Source organism: Pelodiscus sinensis, chromosome 1 (genome assembly GCF_052426305.1).
Source record: "Pelodiscus sinensis isolate ZL-2025 chromosome 1, ASM5242630v1, whole genome shotgun sequence".
Lineage (NCBI taxonomy): Eukaryota > Metazoa > Chordata > Testudines > Trionychidae > Pelodiscus > Pelodiscus sinensis.
The window spans coordinates 234,341,739-234,365,345 of NC_143052.1; the positions used below are offsets into that span (position 1 = coordinate 234,341,739).

The 23,607-nt window shown below is 42.0% G+C and overlaps 1 protein-coding gene across 2 annotated transcripts in view; it reads left to right on the plus strand.

Annotated features, from left to right (window-relative positions):
- EIF5B (eukaryotic translation initiation factor 5B) overlaps positions 1-23,607 on the plus strand; it is a 62,462-nt gene that overhangs the window by 23,066 nt on the left and 15,789 nt on the right. For both annotated transcript variants that reach the window (XM_089775382.1, XM_075916862.2), the window contains exons 8-13: positions 2,147-2,230; positions 4,241-4,330; positions 8,975-9,279; positions 12,474-12,581; positions 15,532-15,642; positions 21,111-21,178. In XM_089775382.1, the coding sequence (XP_089631508.1) occupies positions 2,147-2,230; positions 4,241-4,330; positions 8,975-9,279; positions 12,474-12,581; positions 15,532-15,642; positions 21,111-21,178 (766 nt within the window). The remainder of the gene's footprint in view (positions 1-2,146; positions 2,231-4,240; positions 4,331-8,974; positions 9,280-12,473; positions 12,582-15,531; positions 15,643-21,110; positions 21,179-23,607) is intronic.

Sequence of the window (23,607 nt, forward strand, 5' to 3'; positions counted from 1 at the left end):
GTGTCTGTCTTTAGTAAAAAATTCTTACTTCATATAATAGTCAACAAAATTAGCTCCGTCTTTCATTTCACATTTTTGTTGCCATTATTTTCATCATTGACTCTAATATAGCTTCATTTTCTTTACCTCTTGTTCACTAACAATATTGGTGATGTGAAAATGAACTGTAGAGCAAAACTTATGTTCCCCAAATGTATCATGAAGACTCAGTAGATGGCATTATTTTATGGCCTGAGGATCAACATCAAAGATTATAATCTATATTTACTGATATTTCTGAAGTGAGTCATATTTATTTAGGATAAAGATTTATTGCCTTTTGATTTACTTTTGAGCCTTTTATCAATGAAAGATCAGATTACTGATGCAGAAGAAAACCTTTTTTGAACTCTGAAAATTGGTAAATACACTTTAAAATTTGTCCCTGAGCTAGTTATTTGTGGAATGACTAGATCTTTTAAGCGGAAAAACAGCTTTTGTAATACAGACATGATAAATTGTTTAATCAAGGAAAATTGATATATTCTGTTGCTGGGGTTGGCAGGTGTCTGGTTTTGAACTGGACAGTCCAGTATTTGAGTTTTCTATTAGGGAAACAAATTGAGAAAATAAAAATGTCTGGCATTTTCTAAATAAGATGTAATGTAGATTATGATGTAATGTCAAGTGTGTCCGGTATTTTTGTCGAAACTATCTGGCAACCTTATGGGTTGCTCCTTTGGCACGCTGCTCAAAATAACCTTTTTTTTTTTTTTTTAATTGTGGTCCATGGCTCGAGCTACAAAGTTATAGCCGTGCACTTATTTCAGGTCATGATGATTATTCACTAATGACCAAGGAAAGTGTGCACAAAGAGTAATGGTAGCATTTGGCTTTAACCTCCCGTCCACACCATAAACTTCAGTTAATAAAACTATTGTCCTGTGAGCAAGCCTGGATTTACATCTTATGCACTCCTAGGCACAGCATCTTTAACTGCCCTTCCCCCTGCCTATATCTGACCTATTGTGTTTTCCATTAAAAGTCAAACTTTTAATTTGCTTTTAACTTTTAGGCACCCCAGGTACGTGCCAAATTGGAAATCTGGTCCTGTCTGTGAGAGAGTGATGCAGTTATGGTTAAGGCCCAGCTCTCTTTTGCCTTTTGGCCATTTTTACATTCAGTTTGCATCTATAATTTGCAAGCACATTTGCAATAATTGTGTGTGCAGATCAGGGACACAAATTTGTGTACCCAAATAGTCTGAGAATCTGATATGTATCATTAGGCTTGAGAGAACACCCTATTGAAGATGAAAAGGGATTGATTCCTTCTGTGATCTTTTTCTAAGACAGTGTTATTTCAGTTGTGCATTTTTTTCACAATCTTTCCAACTAATTGCAAGAAACTTTCATTTTCCATGAAAGAGAGATGAGGGAGGATGCTCATTCTTGAATCATTGGAGTCTGTCAGAGCAGTTGGATATAGATATCTAACAGATTGCATATAATTTTTCTGCTTTACAGTTCTTCTGTGTTTATGATTATTACAGGTTTTTCAGAATAATATCTGTGTTATGCCAAAAAGAGTTTTGTAAATTGAAACAATTTTAACATCTAAAATATTCTTTGATTTTTGTGTCTTTTTAATTATGCTGAAAGGTAAGCAGCTATATTTCCTTTGTGAGGATAGTACTTTGGTAATTGAGAAAGTAACCACCAACTTAGATTACACTTCAGTAATTATTTTCTCCTTCTTTGTTTGGATGCATAGAGAGAGATCTGATAACATATTTGTATTATAACATTTTATTGTATCTCTTTGATAAATGAGGTGAATCTTGATGTTTTTGAATTGGTGACAATCCTGATTAGCCAATACTTGACAAAATATTTATGTATCCATTTTCAAGCCTGTTAATGTTTGAGAAATGCATTCTTTGGGAACTGTTTAGCCTTCTATTTTAGATCAATAGGCAGGAGTTCATGCATTTTTGGCTTGGTCTTACTAAAGTATAATGGTGAGTCTGTTTTCTTGGTAACAGTTCAGCTTTAAAATGGAATCTAGAGATAAAATGTATTTGACTAAGTTGACAGTATACCTCCAGGTGGTGTTCTCAGACAGAGACAATGTAGCAGTGATTTTGTTTATTTCCTTGCAATCTCAGAAACCCTGGAGGTAACCTCTCCACCTGAAGAAGTTGTAGAACCAGTTACACCTGTACAAGAAGAGATTCCTTTTTCAGAACCAGGTCAGTAGTAATATCAAACAGTTGGCTGAAACAAGTAATAAAATATAGGTTGCCTGACACAGTCACTTTAAAATAGTCTCAGAACTCTGCATTGCTTGAAGAGTTGGTGCTAGAGAAGTTTTTTTTTTTTAGATTTTTGTTTGCTTTTTGGTTCTCATTGTCAGGAGGTCTCGATTCCACAGATTTGTTTTCACAAATGCTCAGCAGTTTGTATTGATTGGCATGGGAAACTAAACAGGTGTAGAGTGAGAATGTACTCCACTGGTGTGCAGAGCACAAAGCTTTTAAGATGAGGTCTTTGTAATGAAGTATTAAACTCATGATTGTGTTTGTTGTCCTCACTCTATTTATTACTCATCACAAACTTTAAAAGTGGATCACTTAGTAAAACACAGAGCCATGCTTTAAGAAGCTTACTTCATTTTTTTGAACGTGTTGCTTCATCATCATCTTCTCCTTTGATTATTATGAGGACCAGATATTCTATAACCAAGGCACATCTCCTTTTCTGTATAGTGCGAACATACCTTGAAATTATAAATCAATGTATAAACACACAATTCACAATAAATTTAAGATTTTTCAAATAATTTATACTACTGTGTCCACTTATAAATTGCATTTCAGTAGTCCTAAGGTGTATACTACAGACCAGGCCTTTGAAAGGGTCTGATCAGTCTTCCAAACCATGTTCTCTCAAAGAAGCATAGAAGAGGAGGTTGGAAGATACCTCAGGAGGTCATCTAGTCTGAACACCTTGCTCAAAGCAGGGCCAACCCTAACTAAATTGTTCAAGCCAAGGCTTTGTCACGTCTAGCCTTAAAACCCTTGAAGTTTTGAACCACCTTCAATTCACCTGAGAGAACCATTCTAGTGCTTAACCTAGTGAAACGATTAAATAGTTTTTCCTAATATCCACCCTAGACCTCCCCCGCCATTGCAACTTGTTCTGTCATCTCTCACCACTGCTAACAGTCTAGCTCCATGCTCTTTGGAACACCCCTTCAGGTAGTTGAAGGCTACTGTCAAATCTAAAAGTAACTTCCCATAATGATAAGATGGGAAGGCATCTCAGTTATTGAGTATCTGTCTGATTTCCTATTGGAATAATTATTTTAATATCAGGGGGTTTTGTTGTGTTGTACAAATAATGTCTTGAGATGTATAGAGCTTTGAATAAGCATCTGTTTATCTACCACTTTTTTAATTTAAATAGGCATATGCCAAAAACAGACCCTCAAACTCACCATGGAATCAAAATCTTCTAATTTCTCTTACATGTGGATAATTTATTAATGGGGACTAGTCTATTAAAGACATGTTGGTCTTGACATAAGTGTATATGATATGGCAGCCAAATACTAGAACAATAAAGAAATCTTGTCCAAAGAATGGAGACCTTTAGAGATGAGTCCCCTGAGACTGAAGTTAGGGATGTGAAAGGTTAAAATCAGTAAGCATCACTCCTAATAGGTGATGCCCACCAGTTCCGGTTAACTGGTGGGAGCTGCCTGCCTCCACCTGCCCCTCTTTAATCAGCTAACCAGTTAAACGTCATATTAAACCCGTTAATGAATTATTTAGGATTTTACACCACTAATATAAGTAAGAGTTGTTGAGTGATAGACTGTCCCAAACTCATGAGTAGAATGGATCTGTTCCCCAAAATACTGGGATTTTGTGGTCTCACAAAAGAGTGGATTTATTGTTTGGGAGTATAACCTGTTACGGAGGACTACTGCATATACTGAAGGTCTAACTCTGTAATTTCCCCCACTTTTAACCATAATGAATTTTCTGGGGAGTCCAGCAACTCTGGAATCTGACATTTCTGCAGCTTTGCTGTAATGCTAGTTTTGTGAGCTTAAAAGTTTTACCTGCCACTTTGTCAGAAGAGAAATAAGTGTCTCAGTTTTTATTGTGATCATCTGTTGGTATTTCTTGCACTTCTGTGTAAGATGGATATTGTAATCCTAGTGCGGATTTTAGTCAGACATGGATTTTGTTCAGTTTCAGAAGAAAAGGAGGAAGAAGAAGAAACGGCAGATGCGGGTTTGGATGACTGGGAAGCAATGATCAGTGATGAAGAGAGAGAAAAAGGTGGGTATGTGAGAGTAAATAGAGGTCTGGTAGTATTTTTATATCCAAGAGAAGTTTAACATTGTTCCTTAACAGTACGTGCTGATTATTATGACCACATCAGATTAATCTACCTATCATTTAACTAAAGAATTGTATCTCTCCCTCCTCCTCTCCTTAAGGAGAAAAGGAAGTGAAAGATAAAGAAACTGCTATAGGATGAGAATTTAAGATACTTTTTATTGAGATTGACTACTCCAGATAGGAATGTAAGATCCTCTTTAATTAGTTAACCAACTGTTAAGCCTGGGATCCCTGTACAATGAACCAGGAGAAACAGGTGCCTTACAATGAGATATACAAAATCTTGGCAGCTCCTTGCCTGGTGTTCCCAGTGGGAGGTGCCAAGCATATAGGGTATGTACTAACTCCTACCACCTCTCAGTGATAGAGTCCAGGCTTCAGGGAGGTCCCTTCCTTTGGGATTCTCATCTGAAAACCCTCCCTTGGTGTTAGTCACCTACACTGTTTTAGAAGGAATGGGAGAGGAAGAAGAAGGACCTCCTTTGGAATTTAGCCTAGTGGTGGAAATCTGAGGAGGGGCTCTCTCAATTTGCTCCTTTTGAAACTGTTCTATTACAGATAAATAATGAAAAAATTCCGTCTGTCTTGCTTAATCCTGTAACAATACTCCCTTGTTTCCCATCAAAGTGGAGAATTCTGCCAAATACAGAGTTCTCCCCATCTTGCTTCTTTTTCACTAGTGTAGATTCCTAGAAATGTCATTGGGCATCTGCTCTTCAGTGGAAGTAGCTATCGTGAGCTCCCACTGAGAATAGATGTGAAGTGACTGGCTTGGTGCATTGCAGTGACATAGTTGTGGGCAATCAGCAGGCTTAGCAACAAGCTGTTCACATGTTGCCTGAGCAGCTGGGAAGCTGGTGTATACAGCAGTGATAGAGTTGCTTTCAGCTGCACAGTGTTTGGGACAGTGGCAGGGGCTAAATTCTTGGGAACAATCCCAGTATGCAGAGTCCCAGTCAAACCACGACTGTTAATTCTTGTATTCCCTTGGGAGATTTGGCATCAAGGTGTTGGGACCCTCTTCAAAGCCACATCTGTTGTCTGGGGTGCATAAGTACCCACTTGCAGTGATATTTACTTCATTTACTAGTACTATACATTCGTATTTAAATAGTGGGACAGGAAATAGTTAGGTTTGCGAAGTGACTCATCTAGTATTGTCATCAACAATAGGTGGTTAATAACATAGTAAAAGGATCCTGACTGGTTAATAATTAAATCAGTATTTTAATACCATGTGCTTCAAAGAGCTGCAGGTGACACATTAGAGAGCTATTTGTGCCTCATGAGCTGACCATATGCCTACCCAGAGGAAATAAATTGTCCTATTTTATATGAAAAAAGAACCCTTTGTTTTTACCTCAAATAAACAAAACCCATTAGACAAGCTATCTAACATGTGGGTTAAGTCAGGGAGAGCCTGTTTCTATACAAATTATCTGAGTTATATAGAACTTGAAGGACCAGTTTTTTACAGGGTTGAGGACTGACTTGATTAGGGACACTGTAGCTTGTGTAGAATATGTTAAGCACAACTCACTAGTGTAGTTAAGTAGAGCAATGTGAAGTTGATGTATCCCACCTCCAAGTGCTGCTGTTTGTACTTACATCATGCTCCAGTGATCTGTTTGGGAGAATGATAGTACAGAGCATAGTTCCATATAAACTCCTCACCAAGATTCATTCTGGGCAGTACTATTTGCTAGTCTCGAACAATTAAGAAAGCTCAGAAAACCCCGTATAAAGCAACTGATACTAGCAAGCAACCTCTTAAGTCTCCTGTGTGTATCCACATTTCCTGCCTTCCTCTATCTTGAGATTTCTTGTATGTACTTAGTACCTTCTCTTAAACTACAATACTAAGAAGGAGGTTTGGGTGTGCACTTCCTTATACAGCTCAGACTTCAAATGTCAGTGTCACAAGAGTGCACTTACGCACCTCTTCAGCAGATGCAGCTTTGAAGAGAGCTCTGTAGTTCAGGGCTGGGCAAAACCTGCCAAGCCACCTGATCAGGCCCACGAGAACCTCAGCTGGCTCTAGGCCTGCCTCGCCCACACTCAGGCATTCAGTGGAGCCAGCTGCTGCAGGGCCATGTGCTTCTGTAAATGCTGAGAGTCCAGGGGAAAGGCTTCTCTCACTCCTTCCGCCCCCACTAGCTCCCATTGGCCAGTCTCTGGCCAATAGCAGCTGCCTGTTTGCAGGACAGGCAGCATGTGAAGTGCCCCTCCCACCCCATCCTTCAGGCTCACGTGGTCCCTGTAGCTGCCTTGAGCACTACATGGTAGGGATGTTAAATATCAGTTAACTGAATAGTCGATTAATCTCATGAATTCTTATTGGTTACTCGACTATTCTATAGTCTCTGGGGGTGAGGCCAGCAGCCAGTGTGCTCTCCCCACTCCTGAGGAGCCCTGTACCACTCTGCACTGCTGCCTCTGTATCAGAGGCAGCCAGTTTAAAAAACAGCTCCCCTCGCTGGCCTGCTGCCCTGTGCTGCTGCCTCTGATACAGAGGCAGCAGCGCAGGGTGGCAGGAGCCCCCGTCCTTGGGGGAGGAGTTTCTGAGCTTCTGGACCCGATGCGAGCCAGAATGAGTCAGACTGCCTGTCCGCATAGCTCCTAATACACTTGAAATGCAGAGCCGCAGTGGGGATAGGTCCCGGACCCAGTGTGAGCCAGGACTGAGCTTGGTTACCTGCCTGCCTTCTAATACACTTTAAATGCAGAGCCACAGCAGGAGTAGGTCCCACACCTGGCACAAGCCAGGACTGAGCTGGGCTACTGGCCAGACTGCTAAAAAATTTACTGGCAAGCGGGGGGGAAATGTGTGTAGTCTATAGCATTAACCTATAAGCTTTTGCTTATCGGTTAATTGACTACACTCTTACATCCATAGTACAAGGGCATGGAAGGCAGGAACCCTGGTTAAAGAACCTGCTGGGCTGCTGGCTGGGAGCCATCCAGGTAAGGTCTCCCAGGCAGAGCCTGCCTCCGGCACCCCAGCCCCTCCCTCTCTCTACCCCTCTGCTGCCTCCTGCATCTGTACCCCATGTAACCCAAACCTTCTGCATCCCTTCTCCAGCTCCCATATGTCTTTCCAGACTCTTCATCTCCTCCTACATCACTCCTCTGGTCATAACCCACTCCCAAGCCTTGCATCTCAATCTGCTATTCCAGGTCACAGCCCAAGTCCCTGCATCCCTGCCTGCACTCCTGCCTCAGGTTACAACCTCCCCTCCTCCCCAAGGTTCTGTACTTCAGAGTTGAGCAAGATAGCCTCTGCAGACCAGTTGTGGCCCGGCCGAGCTTTTTCATCCAGCCTGTGGTCACTTTGCTGTTTTGCCCCTCCCCCAGGATAATTGAGACCTAGGGACAAGGGAGTGCACAAAGTCTCCTCCCCCACCAACAGCTGGTGGTTCCCTCTGATGCCACATGCCCCCCTGCAGGGCAGGGGTAAAGATTTTATGTACTCTCCAGGCCAGTCATGGTCTGTGGGTGGAGGAGCACGTGAAGTCTCTGGCCCCACTCCTTCCGCCTGCAGCCTGGCCCCTGGCAGTCTGCAACCACTTATGACATTCATGAAGTGCTCCCCCTTCAAAAATTATTGCCCACCCTTGCTGTAGTTCATCGCCAATGGCGAGTGTCATATTACACAAGTATGAACACACACATACATCTTTCAAAAAAAACTGTAATTGATAACAAACCTCCCTTTACAAGGGAATTCTACTGGAAAATATACATTCTTTATAATGTTTTACAATTTTGACAATGTTATAAAGATTTAGTCACTTCTATGCTAATTGTAAATTCCTGAAGTTTTAGAAAACTTAAAACACATCTTTCTGATGGAAAAATTGATCGACTCCAAATTGAACTTGTTAGGTTTGGAGCATTATTTCTTGCCTACACTGACTATATGTGTATTTACAAGTGAAGTGCATGGTGTGTATTATTCCTCCTAATACAGGCAGTCCCCGGGTTACGTACAAGATAGGGACTGTAGGTTTGTCCTTAAGTTGAATTTGTATGTAAGTCGGAACTGGTACATATTGTAGGGGAAACTCTAGCCAAACATTTCTCCAGAGCTCAGTTTTATTCTCCCACACCTCACTTCCCTCAGTCCTTTATTCTCAAGCTGAGGTGTCTGCTGAGAAAAGCCGCTCTGCGTCTCCCTGGTCTGCTGGGGAGGGGGCGCTAGTTTCTTGTCTCCCTGGTCTGCTGGGGGGAAGCAGCTAGTGCGGGGTTGCCTCACCCCGTTTGTAAGTAGGGATCCGATGTAAGTCGGATCCATGTAACCCGGGGACTGCCTGTATTTGGAAAAGGGCTCCTTAGATCAGCCAGATTTGTTCTTGGAGGTAAGTACACTGACAATATTACATTGTTTTGTATTTTAAACTTACACATTTATTCCCATATTTTGTCTAGCTGACTATTCTTTCATATGGATAAACCAAAATTAGGCCATGTTATGTTTATAGAATGAAATCTGATCACAGTTACAACTCCTGTTTATGTTGGATTTGGGGGATGTGATCTGGACAAAGTATTTTACTTTAGTTTTATCTCTTCTCTTGCCAGAGGGAAAACCTGTGCACATTGAAGTCAAGGAACACCACGAACTGGAGGAGGAAGATGAGGAAGAGGATGATGATGATGAGGAAGAGGAGGAGGAAGAGAGTGAAGAGTCTGATGTTGGAGAAAGTGAGGGAAGTGAAGATGAAGATGAAAAAACTTCAGATGAGAGAGAAACAGAGTCTCAAGCTGTTGGAAAACATTCGGAGAAAAAGCTAAGCAAAGAAATAAGCTCTGGTTCTGAATATGATTCTGATGATGATCGTACAAAAGAAGAGCGCGCTTATGACAAAGCTAAGCGGAGAATTGAGGTATCTGGATGCAGCTTTGTCTTTGAAGTTTTTCATCTGTGGCATGAAAACGTTATGAATTTTAGTGGACTTTCAGCCATACTTTCTTCTAAATTCACCTTAAAATTATAAACTTAAAAAAACAACAAATGGTCTGGTAGCACTTTATAGACTAACAAAACATGTAGATGGTATCATGAGCTTTCTTGGGCCCAGCCCACTTCTACAGATGACTGGAGTTTACCATATACATGTTTTGTTAGTCTGTACAGGATAAACTTAAACAACAAATGGTCTGGTAGCACTTTATAGACTTAACTCGGCTATCCCCTGAAGCTTCTTAAAATAATACTATAATATAATTGCTAATCTATAGGTGGGTTAAGTAATATATTTTATAGGGCCAATTCTTGTTGATGAAAGACAAGCTTTTGAACTTTAGAGAGATGAAAAAGTGCTTTATATAAGATCAAAAGCTTTTTTTCATGTCTCAGTGAGCTCAAAAGCTTGTGTCTTTCAGTAACAAGAGTTGGTCCTATAAAATTATCTCTCTTTCCTTGTGTCTCTAAGGCTACATCTAGACCTCAAGCCTCTTTCAAAAGAGGCTTTTTCGAAAGATACTTTCGAAAAAGCCTCTTTCGAAAAAGAGCATCTAGACTACAACCAGTACTTTTGAAAAAGCAACCCACTTCTTCAAAAGAGAACACCCAGACAGTCTGGATGCTCTTTCGAAAAAGCACAGTTTGCATTACATAGCAGTGTTGTCTTCAAGTCACATTGTCAAGTCCAAGTCTAGTCACTATAGTTCAAGTTCCAAGTTGAGTCTCAAGTCTTAATTTAAAAAATGTCAAGTCACTTTTGTACAAGCCATTAATATCGGCATTTTTGGACAATTTTTTCACCAAGTCAATTTAACAGAATTAGCAAGTCTCAAGTCGAGTCTCAAGTCACAAACAATGAACCCAAGTCGAGTCAACCAAGCTACTTAAGTCGGATTTGGGTTCAAGTCGTGGGACTCGAGTCAAGAACTCTGTTACATAGCACCTTTTTTCAAAAGAGCACTTTCAAATGAGGTTTTCCACGGTCGAAAAAACTGCCACGTTCTTTCGATTTACTTTCGAAAGAACGTGGCAGCAGTCTAGATGCAGGGGAAGTTTTTCGAAAAAACCCTGTAGTCTAGACACACTCTAATATCTTGAGACAGACATGGCTACAATAACACTGCAAGCAATATATTAGTGCACGTATCCATAGCCATCTTCAGTGAACTTATTGACGGTCTATAGACTTGCAATTAATTTCTCTGCAAAAAATTAAGATTTTTCAACAGTACTTAACACAGCTTCATTTTTTTATTAATGCATTTAGACTTACTTGGATGGGTCTTCACTTAAAACTCATATAACTCCTGTACTGTACGGAGTATAATCTCCTTCAATATGGCTAAGAGTATCCTTTTTTCCAAAGGAAAGCTTCCTTGAAGGGTGGAAATATGCTGCATCACCACTAATGACTCCATCTTTTGTAAATTCTGTTCGAATTTTAATAGATTTCTACAGTTAAGGGTTGTGGTTTTTGTGTGGTGTGTTTTTTTTTGTTTTGTTTTGTTTTTGTTTTTTGTTTTTTCAATTACTAACATTTTATATTGGCTTCCCCCTCCCCTTTCAGGATATTGCACAATAGATTTAGCAGTTGTAATTTTCATTAATGCATACCTAATAATTGGTTACATCTGCTAAGGAAATTTTGAAATGTATGCATTAGGGATGTAAAATTTCGATTATTTCACTAATCGAATAGTTGATATGGGCACTTCCATCTTTGAAGTGTAGGAACAGCCCCAGGACTGTTCCGACACTTCAAAGTTGAAAGTGCTGCGGGGAGAAGGGGCCAGTGGGGGACTCAAGCAGTCCCCTGCTGGCCCCATGCTCCCTGTAGCATTTCAAAGTGACTGCTTATTGGCTGGGGACTCTGAATGGCCCAAGCTCCATGTGGCGCTGCTGCTTTGAAATGCTGCGGGAAACCCGGCATCACACTTCATGCGGCATTTCAAAGAGGCAGTGACGTGTGGAGCTTGGGGTCTGGTCCCAGGCTTCACATAGCACTGCCGCTTTGAAGCATCTGCTCCTCTTTCTTATGGAAGCAGCAAAGGGGCAGAAGTGATTAGTCAACTGTCTGATAAGCTTTTGCTTATTGGATAGTCGACTAGTTGTTCACATTCCTAGTATGCATAATAAAACATACTCCAAACCATACTAGCTGTCCCAAATCACATTGTTGCTATACATCCTGGACACACACATACAGAGGACGATATCAAATTCATGGTCCATTTTGGTTAATTTCATGGTCCTAGAGTTTTAAAAATAGTAAATTTCACAATTTTATCTATTTAAATTTGAAATTTCATCATGTTGTAGGGTTCGGACCAAAAAAAGGAATTGTGTTTGGGGGGGAAGTCACAAGATTGAAATTAACATTCTCAATTTTAAAAGCAACAATCTGCTGAAATACAGTTTAATCAATGTAATTAGATCTGGCCCAGATGCTAACCTTTAATTCTGATTTCTAAACAATGTCAAGGAGCTGGACAAAAGGGGCAAGTTAGCCTTATTGCACGTAGATTAGCTCTCAGGACCTCAGATGTTCTCCTTGAATATAAATAATCTAGCTCAACATATATTGAATCCAGATGCAGATGATGAAAATTATACTTGAACTAGAAAAACCTCTGTCCAGCAGGGACGTAAGAATGTAACTGTTTACATGGATCACTGATAAGCAAGAGCTTATTGGTTACGCAAATGGTTACATGCCGCCTCCTGATCCGGCTCCCAGGGAGCTGGATGCTGCCCCACACCACTGCCTCCATATGAGAGTCTGCAGTGCAGAGTGGTACACCCTGGGAGTAGGGCTAGCAGCTGGAAGCACACCGGCTTCTGGCCCTTGTCTCAGGGAGCCAGCATGTGATCCTGTAACTGCTAAACTTTTTAACTGCTACAGGGTTAAAATAATAACTGTTTTTTTAACACACCATCTGCATTGCCTTCTTCTCATGGAATTTGAATTTTAGCTTGGAGAACTAGTGCAAAAGCCTTGCCAGCTTTTCCTTAAGGTGCTGCTGAAAACGTTAGGTAATTCTCCACTTGTTTGTTTGCAATACTTTAAAAGCTAGAGATTAATATATAACATGTCTCATTTTGTTCTCACGCTAGAAACGACGTATTGAAAATAACAAAAATGTAAACACTGAAAAGCTGAGAGCGCCAGTTATCTGTGTACTTGGACACGTAGACACAGGAAAGACCAAAATTCTAGATAAGGTAAGATTTAGAGCAGTGGTTCTCAAACTTTTTGGGCTCTAGAGCCCTTTACATGCATGTAAATTTACGCAGAGCTCCAGCTGTCCACTGATTGTATGTGTTGTACCTATCAATGTTTCTAGTTTGTCAACCTCGTGGAGCCCCTGGAGATGTCTTGTGGAGTCCTGGGGCTCCGCGGAGCACAGTTTGAGAAACACTGATTTAGAGTATGATATGTTTGTGTCTGTTTACTGTCAAGTTTCTGGTTTGTCAATAATGTAATGTAATGTAACTGTTACTACCTGAAATAAGCTGCAGTAATCCTAGAATGCTTATAAATATACAGTGGAAGATAACTTTCCTAACCAAAATAGTCCAAATATGACACATTGGGAAAGGGATCTAGATAGATGGATAACTCCATTCTTCTAGGGTGTTCTCTAGAAGATGACCAGCAACCTTAATAAAATATATCGCACCATAGAGGAAAGCTTTCTTAAGATAATGTTTCAGTGGTACCTTGTACCATTCAGGTTTAAAAAATGAGTGGAGATAAATATTGGGAAAATTGTGAAGAGATTTTATGACTTTGTCTAGTCCTTAAAGAACACTGGGATGCTGCAGTTCATTGTCAGATACCACAAATTATTGGATATCTATTGTCAGATCATCTTTTTGAAATCCTCCTGGGGATTCCTAGCAGAAATGGTTACACAAAGAGAAATGAATAATTAGTCTTTTGTCTGATAGTAGCAACTAAGTGTAGTATACAACTAAAACCACATTGCACCGGAAAAAAAGAAAAGGAATCCAACTGTAGGGAAATGGGGGAGGAGAGTCAAGAGAAGGAAGGGAGATTGGTGGTTATGGAAAAATTATGTTCCTAGTAAAACAGAGAGAAATAGCTACTTAAGGGGGTTGCTTTTTATTTAATACTTAGTGTACTTTTATCTGCAAAATAATCTTCCACAGCTGTCCAATTATTTTAATATTGGCATTTGATGGACCTGCCTGATTTTGTTAAATATGTAATTGGAAAGTCCATTAAGTTAAATAAAAATCACAAGAAATGACCTGTTACGTTGTAAATATACTAATTCTGTAACATGGTAACACCCTGTTAAATAGAGCCCAGAATTATATTACTGTATAATGTTGTTCTAAACAAAAGCTTACTGTTGTAAATTTCAGAGACAATACAATAATCATTGCACAGGTAGGGTATGATCCAAGAAGTGTATATATCTCGAACACTCAGTAATAGTAAACATAATGTAATTCTGTGATCTGTGCTGTACTGCATATTTATAAATTACCTGGAAAATGGTAAATAGTGAAATGGCAAGATTTGCAGATGAGATGTAAAATTACTCAAGATAGTGAAATCCAAAGCTAACTGAAGAGATACAAAGGAATCTCACAAAACTGGGTGGTTGGGCAACAAAATGTCAGATTAAATTCAACACTGATAAGTGCGAAGTAATGCACATAGGGGAGAAATAACCTCAACTATACGTGCTAAATCAGGAATGGGCAATAAGTGGCCCTCAGGCTGGATGCACTTTGCCAGGATTAACCTTTGGCAGGCTCCCAGAGTCTTTATTGCATGCCCACAGCTCTTGCAGCTCTTGTTGGCCACAGTTTGCTGGTGCTGTGAGAATTGGTTCAGGCACAGCCAAAGGAAACTGTGAGTGGCTGTACCTGTAGGTGTGTATGTGAACAGTATCTGGTGGCCCACCGGGGCTAACTGGCAAACTGTGTCTGGCCTATGGGCTGCTTTTGTCCATCCCATGTGCTAAATAATGGGTTCTAAATTAGGTGCTACCAGTCGAGAGTAATTTTTGGGGTAAACATGAATAGGTCTATGAAAACATCTATTCAATGTGCAGTCAAAAAAGCAAACCACAAAAAATGTTGGAAACCAGTAGGAAAGGGATAGGTAATAAGACAGTAAATATAATGTCACTATATAATTCTATGGTATTACCAGGCCTTCAGTATTATGTGCAGCTGTGGTATCCTATTTCCAAAAAGAGAGATTAGAATTGGAGGGGGCAGTAAAAACGATTAGGAGTATGAAATTGCTCCTGTATATGAGAAGATTAAAAGACTGTGTACATTTAGAAAAGACATGTCCGAGGGAAGATACGGTAGTCTATAAAATACACATGTTGTGGAGAAAGTGAATAAGGAATTATTTGCCTCTTCAGATAATGCAAGAACCAGTGATCACCTGATGAAATTAATAGGCATCAGGTTTAAAATAACCAAACATAGGGAAGTACTTCAGTCAACTTGTGGAGCTTGTTTGTGAAGGCCAAAAGTATATTGGGATTCAAAAAAGAACTAATAAGTTCATATAGGATGGGTCCAGCAGTGGATGTTAACCAAGAGTCAGAGAAGCAATCCCATGGTCTGCGTGTCCCATAGTCTCTGATAGCCAGAACCTGGGATGGAATGACAAAGGGATGGGTCACTCATTTGCAATAGTCTGTTCACTCCCTCTGAAGCATCTGGTGCTCTCTTGTTGGAAGTCAGGATATTGGACTGGGTGAATCTTTTGTCTGACCCTTCCTTATGTTCTTGCATGTGTTATGACCAGAGATGCGAAGGGAGAGTCGTAGGCAGGGGCTCTCCTGTCTGGGCTGGAGCAACCCCTGCCTGCGGCAGTGGGAGGGTCCAGTCCAGCTGTGGGCAAGGGGGCTGTTCCAGCCAGGCCGCAGAGGCTCCCCCTCTTGTTCTTCTTTAATTGGTTATCTGTTTAAACAATATGTTTAACAGGTTAGCTAATTAAAGGGGATTTTACATCCCTAGTTATAACTTCTTAAATAAAAACTCGCACACTACAAAATAAGTAAGAAATAATTAATGAGCCTTCCCAGATAAGATGTTCTGTTCCCTTCTGTAAGCAGGTCCTGTTTCTGTTTTCCTCTGTGCAGTCATACTTCCTCTGTTTTCTTTGGTTTTGTAGCTCCGTCATACTCATGTACAAGACGGTGAAGCAGGTGGTATCACTCAGCAGATTGGAGCAACTAATGTTCCCCTGGAAGCCATTAATGAACAAACTAAGATGGTGAAAAATGTAAGTAATAGCATTTTTGAAGACCTTCGATTGAGGTCCAAAGGTTCATAAAGTGATCTGCTTACTTATTAGATGATGTGGCATGATAGTTTCTGTGAAACTTTTCCACTTTTGTATATGTAAAAAACCTAGCTGGCATACAGTTATTTGTATTGAGTTTATTCTTCTCCCTGACTTTTTTAAAGAAATTCTCTAATTTTTGAATTCAAGTAACAACATTGCCCTGCAACTTGTAATTTCTGTTCTTAAAAAAACCCCTCCTATCCGCCATCTGCTCCATTCAAGAAAATGCACTTATACCTATGTATGTTTGTCAACATAGTCACTTGGTTAGAAATTGGGACTACTCCTGGAAGCTAAAATATACTGAACATCTTTATTAAAACCTATTGAAGAAATGTAAAATGGTTTCTACTTAATTTCAGTGCATGCAGTCACAAGCTAAATTGTATCATCAGGCAACAAACTTTAATTTTAAAACTGTAATATTAGAAACTGATGTTGCCATTGAAAGTCATTTTTCAAGGGACATTCATTTTCCCATAAATATTTCAGTTTCAATTTATCTAGATAACCACTAAACCGTCTATTTTTATTATTTAAAAAAATGCAATCCTACTACATTTGTCTGGTCTGAAGACCAATCATAAGTTGAAGGAGAGCTGTTCTTCATATCACCAACAGCAACTTAAAACAACTTTTCCAGAAGTGATTTATACAAAACTATTTTTGACAGTATTTAAAAAAATCTATTGGGATGTTGTTTCTCAGATGCAGGAAGTACAAGATGGTTGAGATGGCAAAAACGGTCTGTTTCCTTTAGCTGGGTTTAATGCAATAGAAATCCTAAATTCATGTGTCTTCTTAAAGCAATAGCATGGGTTCTCAAAAGCTAGAAGATATCTGCATGAAATATGGTTTCTGAAAGTTTCCTTTGTGTTCTTATGGGTGCTTCACGTCAAGGTGGGAGTTTTCATCAGCAAAGCCTTTGTCTGTGCCCAAGAGATCCTCATTCTCTGGTATGAGCATGTATAGGGGAAGAACACCACATCTTCATTTCCCGTCTCAGTCATCTGTGGCTTGAGATGGAACATCACAGCTCCCTTTGCTAGCTATGTGGCTTGCCACTCTTTCACTTATTTTATTATTTAGTTTTTAAATTTTTTTTTCAGTTATTTAGCACAATTTGTGTTTTTGTAAGAGTGGGGCTTCCCTTTCTCTCTTTTTTGCGGATTTTTTTCGTCTCTCACTGATTTGGGGCTTTTTTAACTCTGGCACTAATCCACAGCCTCAAATAAGGTATTATGATCAAAACCCTGGCCTTCAAACCCTGTCAAATCCTCCACAGGTGTTTTTTCCAACAGTGATGGGTACTTGAGAGTCTCTCCAGAGGCAGCTCATTACCTCCAAATGTAAGAGCAACTTAATTTCAGAAATATGTCTGAAAAACTGAGAGGACAATGTAAAACTTCTGTTGATGAAGAGTGCCCTGATACCTGTGGGGTTGAAGTCACCTCCCTGTAAATTGGAATCAGTTGTTCATAGAGCATGTGCAATTGAATCACTGCTACTATGGTAATTAAAGACCCAAGGGACCAATAAAGAGTGCCCAGACTGTTCAAAAAGAGACCCTGTTCGGAGTAATAAGATAAAAGAAGGGGAAAGTTACCCTTGTGCCTTGAAAAGAGTACCTGATTCATCATCATCAAGAAAACCATGTCCTATACCAAGAAGCTAGAGATGTTAAACTGCGGTGGCACTAAAGCCAGCACTGCACCTGGTGCTTCTGAAGCACAGTGACTCTAAGGTTAAGCCAAAAATGTCATCTGCACCATCTTCCATAGCCAGCAGACAAGAGCACACAGATTGTTCTTCAGTACCATTTCCAGTTCGACCTGAAGTACTAATGATTGAGGTTGTTGGGAATACCCAGTATTTCCCAGGTTCCTTTCATACAAGGATGTTTGGACTCTGAAGAACCTGAGTCTCTCACCCTACATCTGCTACCCTGGTGGTAGAGGCAGTTATCAAATGAAAAGGACAGCATGCATCCTGTTCAACGCCACCCAACAACCAGCTGAAATTGCTGGGCCTTCCGGTCTTCAAGAATTCCTCCTCTGCCTCTTTGCAGTTCAGAGTAGCCAGTTATAATGCCTTAGTGGTAAAATCATAATTTCATCAATTCTTTGAAGCTCTCATTTTTTATTGAGCACTTGCCTCAGGACCAGACAATATAAAATCCTTGGAAGGTCAGACAGTCACCTAGTCATCTATCCAGGCTTCACTCAATGCCAGTAATATGACTGCATGTTCCGTCACCAGGGCCCTATCAAATTCACAGTGCGCTTCAGTCAATTTCATGGTCCTAGTATTTAAAAAATCATAAATGTCAGCTATTTAAATCTGAAATTTCACAATAGTGTAATTGTAGGGGTCCCAATCCAAAAAAGAGATCCAACCTCCGAAGGGAAAGCCACCATCAGAAGGAAAGAGCACAGTATGGTATTTCCATCATTATTTCTGCTCTGCTATTGGCAGGATGTTGCCTTCAGAGCTGGATGCCTAGCCAACAATTGCCACTCCGGACCCCTTAGGAAGTGATTCTGCATATTATGGAGTTCAGAGTGGTTTTTTATGCTTGACAATGCTTCCAGACCCACATTAGGAGCTGCCCTATCAGAATAAAACTGCTGTGTATCACAACACAAACAGGTCTCAGCAGTTTATATACCAATCCTGCAGAACACGGTGGGCTTGTTCTGCTGGCATTTCCATCTCAGTCCTGAGAGGCAGCTGAACAGCAATGTATTCTGAAGGACATGTCTTACCAGGGTTGGTGTGGAGATAGAGATCTCTTTTGAGACACCATCCAATATAAAAGGCTGATGATTCTATTTGAGAGGGCACGTCTGCAACTTGACAGGAGATGCTCTTGTCATCCGTTGGACTTGTATTTTGCTATATGCAAGACCGTTACTGCTCAAAGTCCTAAACAAGTTGCAACAGGAGAAATGAGTAGCAAGTCTTGTAACCCTGCTGTGGCAGAGAAAGGTCTGGTTATCAGAGCATGTGTGCAAGTCTTAACTGCTTCTTCACCCTCTGATAGCAGCAGATCTCTTTGAGGAGTCAATATCTATCACCCACTCCAGGTTCTTAGCACTTAATTTCAAAAACCGCCTATTTGATGACTTTCTGTTAGAGAACAAGACTGTTCCTCAGAGATACAAAAGGTACTACAGGCAGTCCCTGGGTTACGTACAAGATAGGGACTGTAGGTTTGTTCTTAAGTTGAATTTGTACGTAAGTCGGAACTGGCGTCCAGATTCAGCTGCTGCTGAAACTGACCAGCGGCTGACTACAGGATGCCTGGGGCAGAGCAGCTGGGATGCTGCCGGGTTGGTCCAGTAGTGCCGAGGAGCGGTGCTACGGGACCAACCAGCAGCGCCCCAGCTGCTCTACCACAGGCGTCTGCGAGAAAAGCCTGGTCTGCTGGGGGGGTGCACTAGCTGCACGCCCCCCCCCCCCCCAGCAGACCAGGGAGACGCTGGCGGCGGGACCGAGACACACCGCGGTCCCGCCACCTGGGTCCTCCGGGGCTTTGCTCCGCGTCTCCCTGGTCTGCTGGGGGGCTCCTCCAGCAGACCAGGGAGACGCGGTGCAGCTTTTCTCGCCCCGGAGGACACGGGCAGCGGGACCGCGGCGCGTCTGGGCGGTCCCCGCTGCCCGTGTCCTCCGGGGCGAGAAAAGCCCCGTTCGTAAGTACAGATCCGACGTAAGTCGGATTCGCATTACCCGGGGACTGCCTGTACTTAATAGCTTAAAGCCATCAACAAGGAAAACACTTATTTGCAGAAGTGAAAACACTTCCCAGATTGGAGCAGCTACTGATCTGTACCTGTACTTAAATCCTGCCTGGTGTGCATTCTTGATTTGCCTGTTCAGTTTAAAAACCAGAAGAATTGTCATTGAGTTTAATTGAGGTTCACCAAGCTGTTTTTCATTGTCCACAGTTGAGAGATTTTTAGTCTTCACTCACCCTTCCACTACCATGTTTATTATAGGCCTGTTTAATTTTTTTCCCCTCCTATCAAAGAGCAAACTCCTCCATGAGACCTCAGTTTAGTCCTCAGTGTGCTGAGGAGGCCCACATATGGGGCACTGTTTCCTCCTCCGTTTGTCCCTCAAGTCCTCATTCCGCCTATAGTGATCACTTGACCAGAAGAGTGGGAGGTCCCCCCCACTGTACATGGCTGTCATGATAAAGTAACATTATGTTCACATCCTCACTTATGTGTTTCTTCAGAATTCCACATTTAATCAGGAGATTCATGTGTATGTGTTTTATCCTAAGCCTCACTTTTCAAGAGAAGAAGTGAGCCTCCATAGACTGGATGCAAGAAGGGCTGTCACCTTTTACTTTGACAGTAATACGTCCTTTAGGACTTCTCCGAGGCTTTTCATCTCTATCATGGATCACCCAGTCTCTACCCAAAGATTGTCCCCCAAATGGGTTTCATCTTATAAAATTTCAGACTTGTCCCTCTCTTAGGCCTGGGGACCTCAGGGTTGTGGGTTCGAGCCCCACCCACTCGGGGAGTGTCACCATGGCCAGCACCAGCTGCCCCACAAGGAAGGCAGGATAAGGGGCTCCCTGAAGGTAGGGAGGTGGGGATTGTCCATTCCACCAGAGCTCATTCTACCTCTGTGACTATACTAAAAGCATACCTGTCTCTCACATCTACACAGCAGCCATCTGGTCTTTGCTGCACAAATTTTCCTAACACAGTTCTGTTATGCTTGCTTCCCCAGTGCTGGTGTGCCTTTTGGTGATCCTGTTCTATGGTTTGTACTGAATCACCTCATTGGCACTCCATTCAGTAATTGAGGAACTGCTTAGGAATCTCCTTGAAGTGGAGCATCCATAGGTATGCTACTTGAAGGAGGAAAGGTTACTTACCTTGTAGAGTGACTAGAGCTCTTTGAGATGTGTCCCCCTATGAGTGTTCCACTAGCCACTCTTTCCCCCTTTCCTTAGTCTTCTTGCTGGACTTTTGTGGTTCAGGGGGAACTGGAGTGGCAATGGATAAGCCCTCCTCTTCCCACCATGCTTGTACCAGAACATGAAACTATCTAGGACACCTGCCAGCAATGCTGATAAAATCTCTGATCAAGAGTCCATGGTGTGCACACATCCTGAAGTAGACACACAGAGTAGGACACATCTCAAAGACCTCCAATTACTGTACAAGGCAAGTAACTTCTCCTTATATGATGTCCTCATCTGAGTGTCCCGTACCCAACTGGCTTTGCTTTTATTGTGACATGATGACATTTTTAAGAGCTGTTGTTAGGATAAGGGTGTCTTCCATTCTCAAAATGCTTAGTTGGATATTCATGACTACTGCTAAGGCTCTACATTTATTTTCTTATATATTTTACTCAAGATGGCTAATATTTGAAAATGTTAGTTTGACAGAGAGAACATAAAAATTCCAGGAATGCTGATAATTGATACTCCAGGACATGAGTCTTTCAGGTAACTTTTATTGTTATGATTTAAAAGGTCTTGCTAATAACTAATTAAAACTTAACTGTTATTATAGACATAGATGCTTAATTGAGTTGTAGAATTTAGGATGAATTTGCTACTTTATATTTAAAAAAATAATAATTTTTATATTTGACCTGGGCTATGTGGGCATGCTTGTTTTTTTTTTTTTTTTTTTTTTTTTTGCTTTTGTTTTGTTTTGTTTTTTAACACTTGCCTTTTGAATGGGGCTAATCACTGTTGGGTGAAACATTTTATGTATAATTTTCCCATCCTTGGTCAAACTATCTAAAATATCAATATTTATCTTTGAATAGTAAATATAAAAACTTGCCTGGGAGAAAATGCTTATCTGAAATCTTAGGGAAAAGACCTTTAGATAAATAGTCAGTGATCTAAATTATGGCTTGTTATAGAGCCTAAATGAGTCTGGACATTAGAGATTATGAAAGCTAACTTTCTTAAAAGGTTTCATATACATTTTACTTACTGATTTTAGGATCCTTATGAATCTCTAACTAAAACGTAACATAAACGGAATTAGGGTTGGTTAAAGGGGACATCCTCCAACAGCACTCTTATAAGTTCTAGGATGCCTTTTAGCTGTACTCTAATACCTACACACCACATTCCTACCAAAGGTGGAAAAACTCAGCATCTTCATAACAAACCTCCTTCTACACCAACAAATATAAAAAACATGCTACATTCCACACAGTATGTAACATAAACCTCCATTATAAGCTCAGCAATGTGAGTAAACAGCTAGCATCAATGTATGGGTAAGATGATTGTACAGTGTGTTAACTTTCTGAGAGAAATAGGAGTAGCTGACCTCTTAATGTGGTTAGAGACTGATGATGTGATAACTCTGCACAGGTTACCTGAACTCTGTTTCTAGGGCACTAAAGGTTTAAAGCAGGGGTCGATAACCTATGGCTCATGAGCCAAATATGGCTCAAGAGGGAGCCAGATAAGCTTCTTTTGAAGCTTGAGCCCAGCGTGCGCCCCCCCCCCCCCATACTGTCCCTTGCAGCGGGTAGCCCACATTGGCGCTACAGCAGGCTAGGGCAAAACACCCTTCGCTAGCTGGAATGGGCCTGTCCCCAGGCAGACTCCCCAGCTTGCCCCGCTCCATGCACAACACACAAAGCTGCTGCAGCAGAGGTGGGCAATAATTTTTGGCCGGAAGCCGCTTCAAAAATTTTTGAAGTGGCCCCAGGCTGCCCTGGAAGGGGTGGGGCCAGAATGCTTCCGGGCTGCCATACCCACAGAGCATGATTGGTCTGGGAGTGGAGGAGCCCCTTCACCCCCCTTCCCACAAGGCACCCATGCCCCTGGCAGGGCGGGAAGAGGCTTCGCACGCTCCCCTACCCGCAGGCCAATCAAGGTCTGGAGGCGGGGGAGCTGCGTGAAGCTTCTTTCACCCATCCCCGCCCTGTGAGAGCATACGGCACTTTGAAGTGCTGCACTCTCCTTGCAGGGCATGGGGGAGGGCAGAGGAAACTTCACACGCTCTCCCCCGCCCCCAGGCCAATCAGGGCTTGGGGGCGAGGGCGTGTGTGACATCTCCCATCCTGCAAGCAGCGCGTGGCGTTTCAAAGCGCTGCGTGGTCCTGCCAGGGCAGGAGGAAGTTTTGTGTGCGCTCCCACCCCCAGGCTCTAATTGGCCTGGGGGCAGAGCAGCAGAGGGACTCTATGGGCCAGATCAACCCGCTTGGCAGGCCAGATGCAGCTCGCAGAGGCCCTTTTGCCCACCCCTATGCTGCGGGGTCCTTTGTTTCCACATGCTGTGAGCAGGCAGGGGAGGGGGAAGCAGCGCCTCATGGCTGCTCCCACCCCCAGCACAATCCCGTTGGCTGGTTCTGGCCAATGGCAGATGCCTGTTTTCAAGAACAGGCAGCATGTGACCCACCAATCACCACTCCTCTCAGGCTCTTAGTCACCAAGCACATGGCCAGGCAGCCTGTGGAGGGAGGAGCTGCTCTTGCTGGAGAAATGTGCTGAGCTGCAAGTCTCACTGGTAAGTATCCCGGACAGAGCTTGCCTCTGGCACCCCAACCCCTCCTCCTTCCCACTCCAGCATTCTCCTCCTCCCCCCCACTACTACCCCACATAACCGAAACCCTCTACCCCTCTCCTGAGCCTATACCACCTCCTACACACTGCACCCCAATCCTCTGCCTTGAGTCACAATCCAAACTCCTGGCCAGACATCCACCAGTACCATGCTTCAGCCACCTACTCCCTGTTTGCTCCTACACTCTATCTCCTACCCAGATTCTGCACCCCCATCCCTATACCATTCACTGGCAACTCTGTCCTGTACACTGGACCCCTCATTTTGGCCCCACCCCAGAACCTGGGGGTGGGGGTAGGGCACCAAAACCCAGTAACCCTGGAACCCTAGAGTTAAC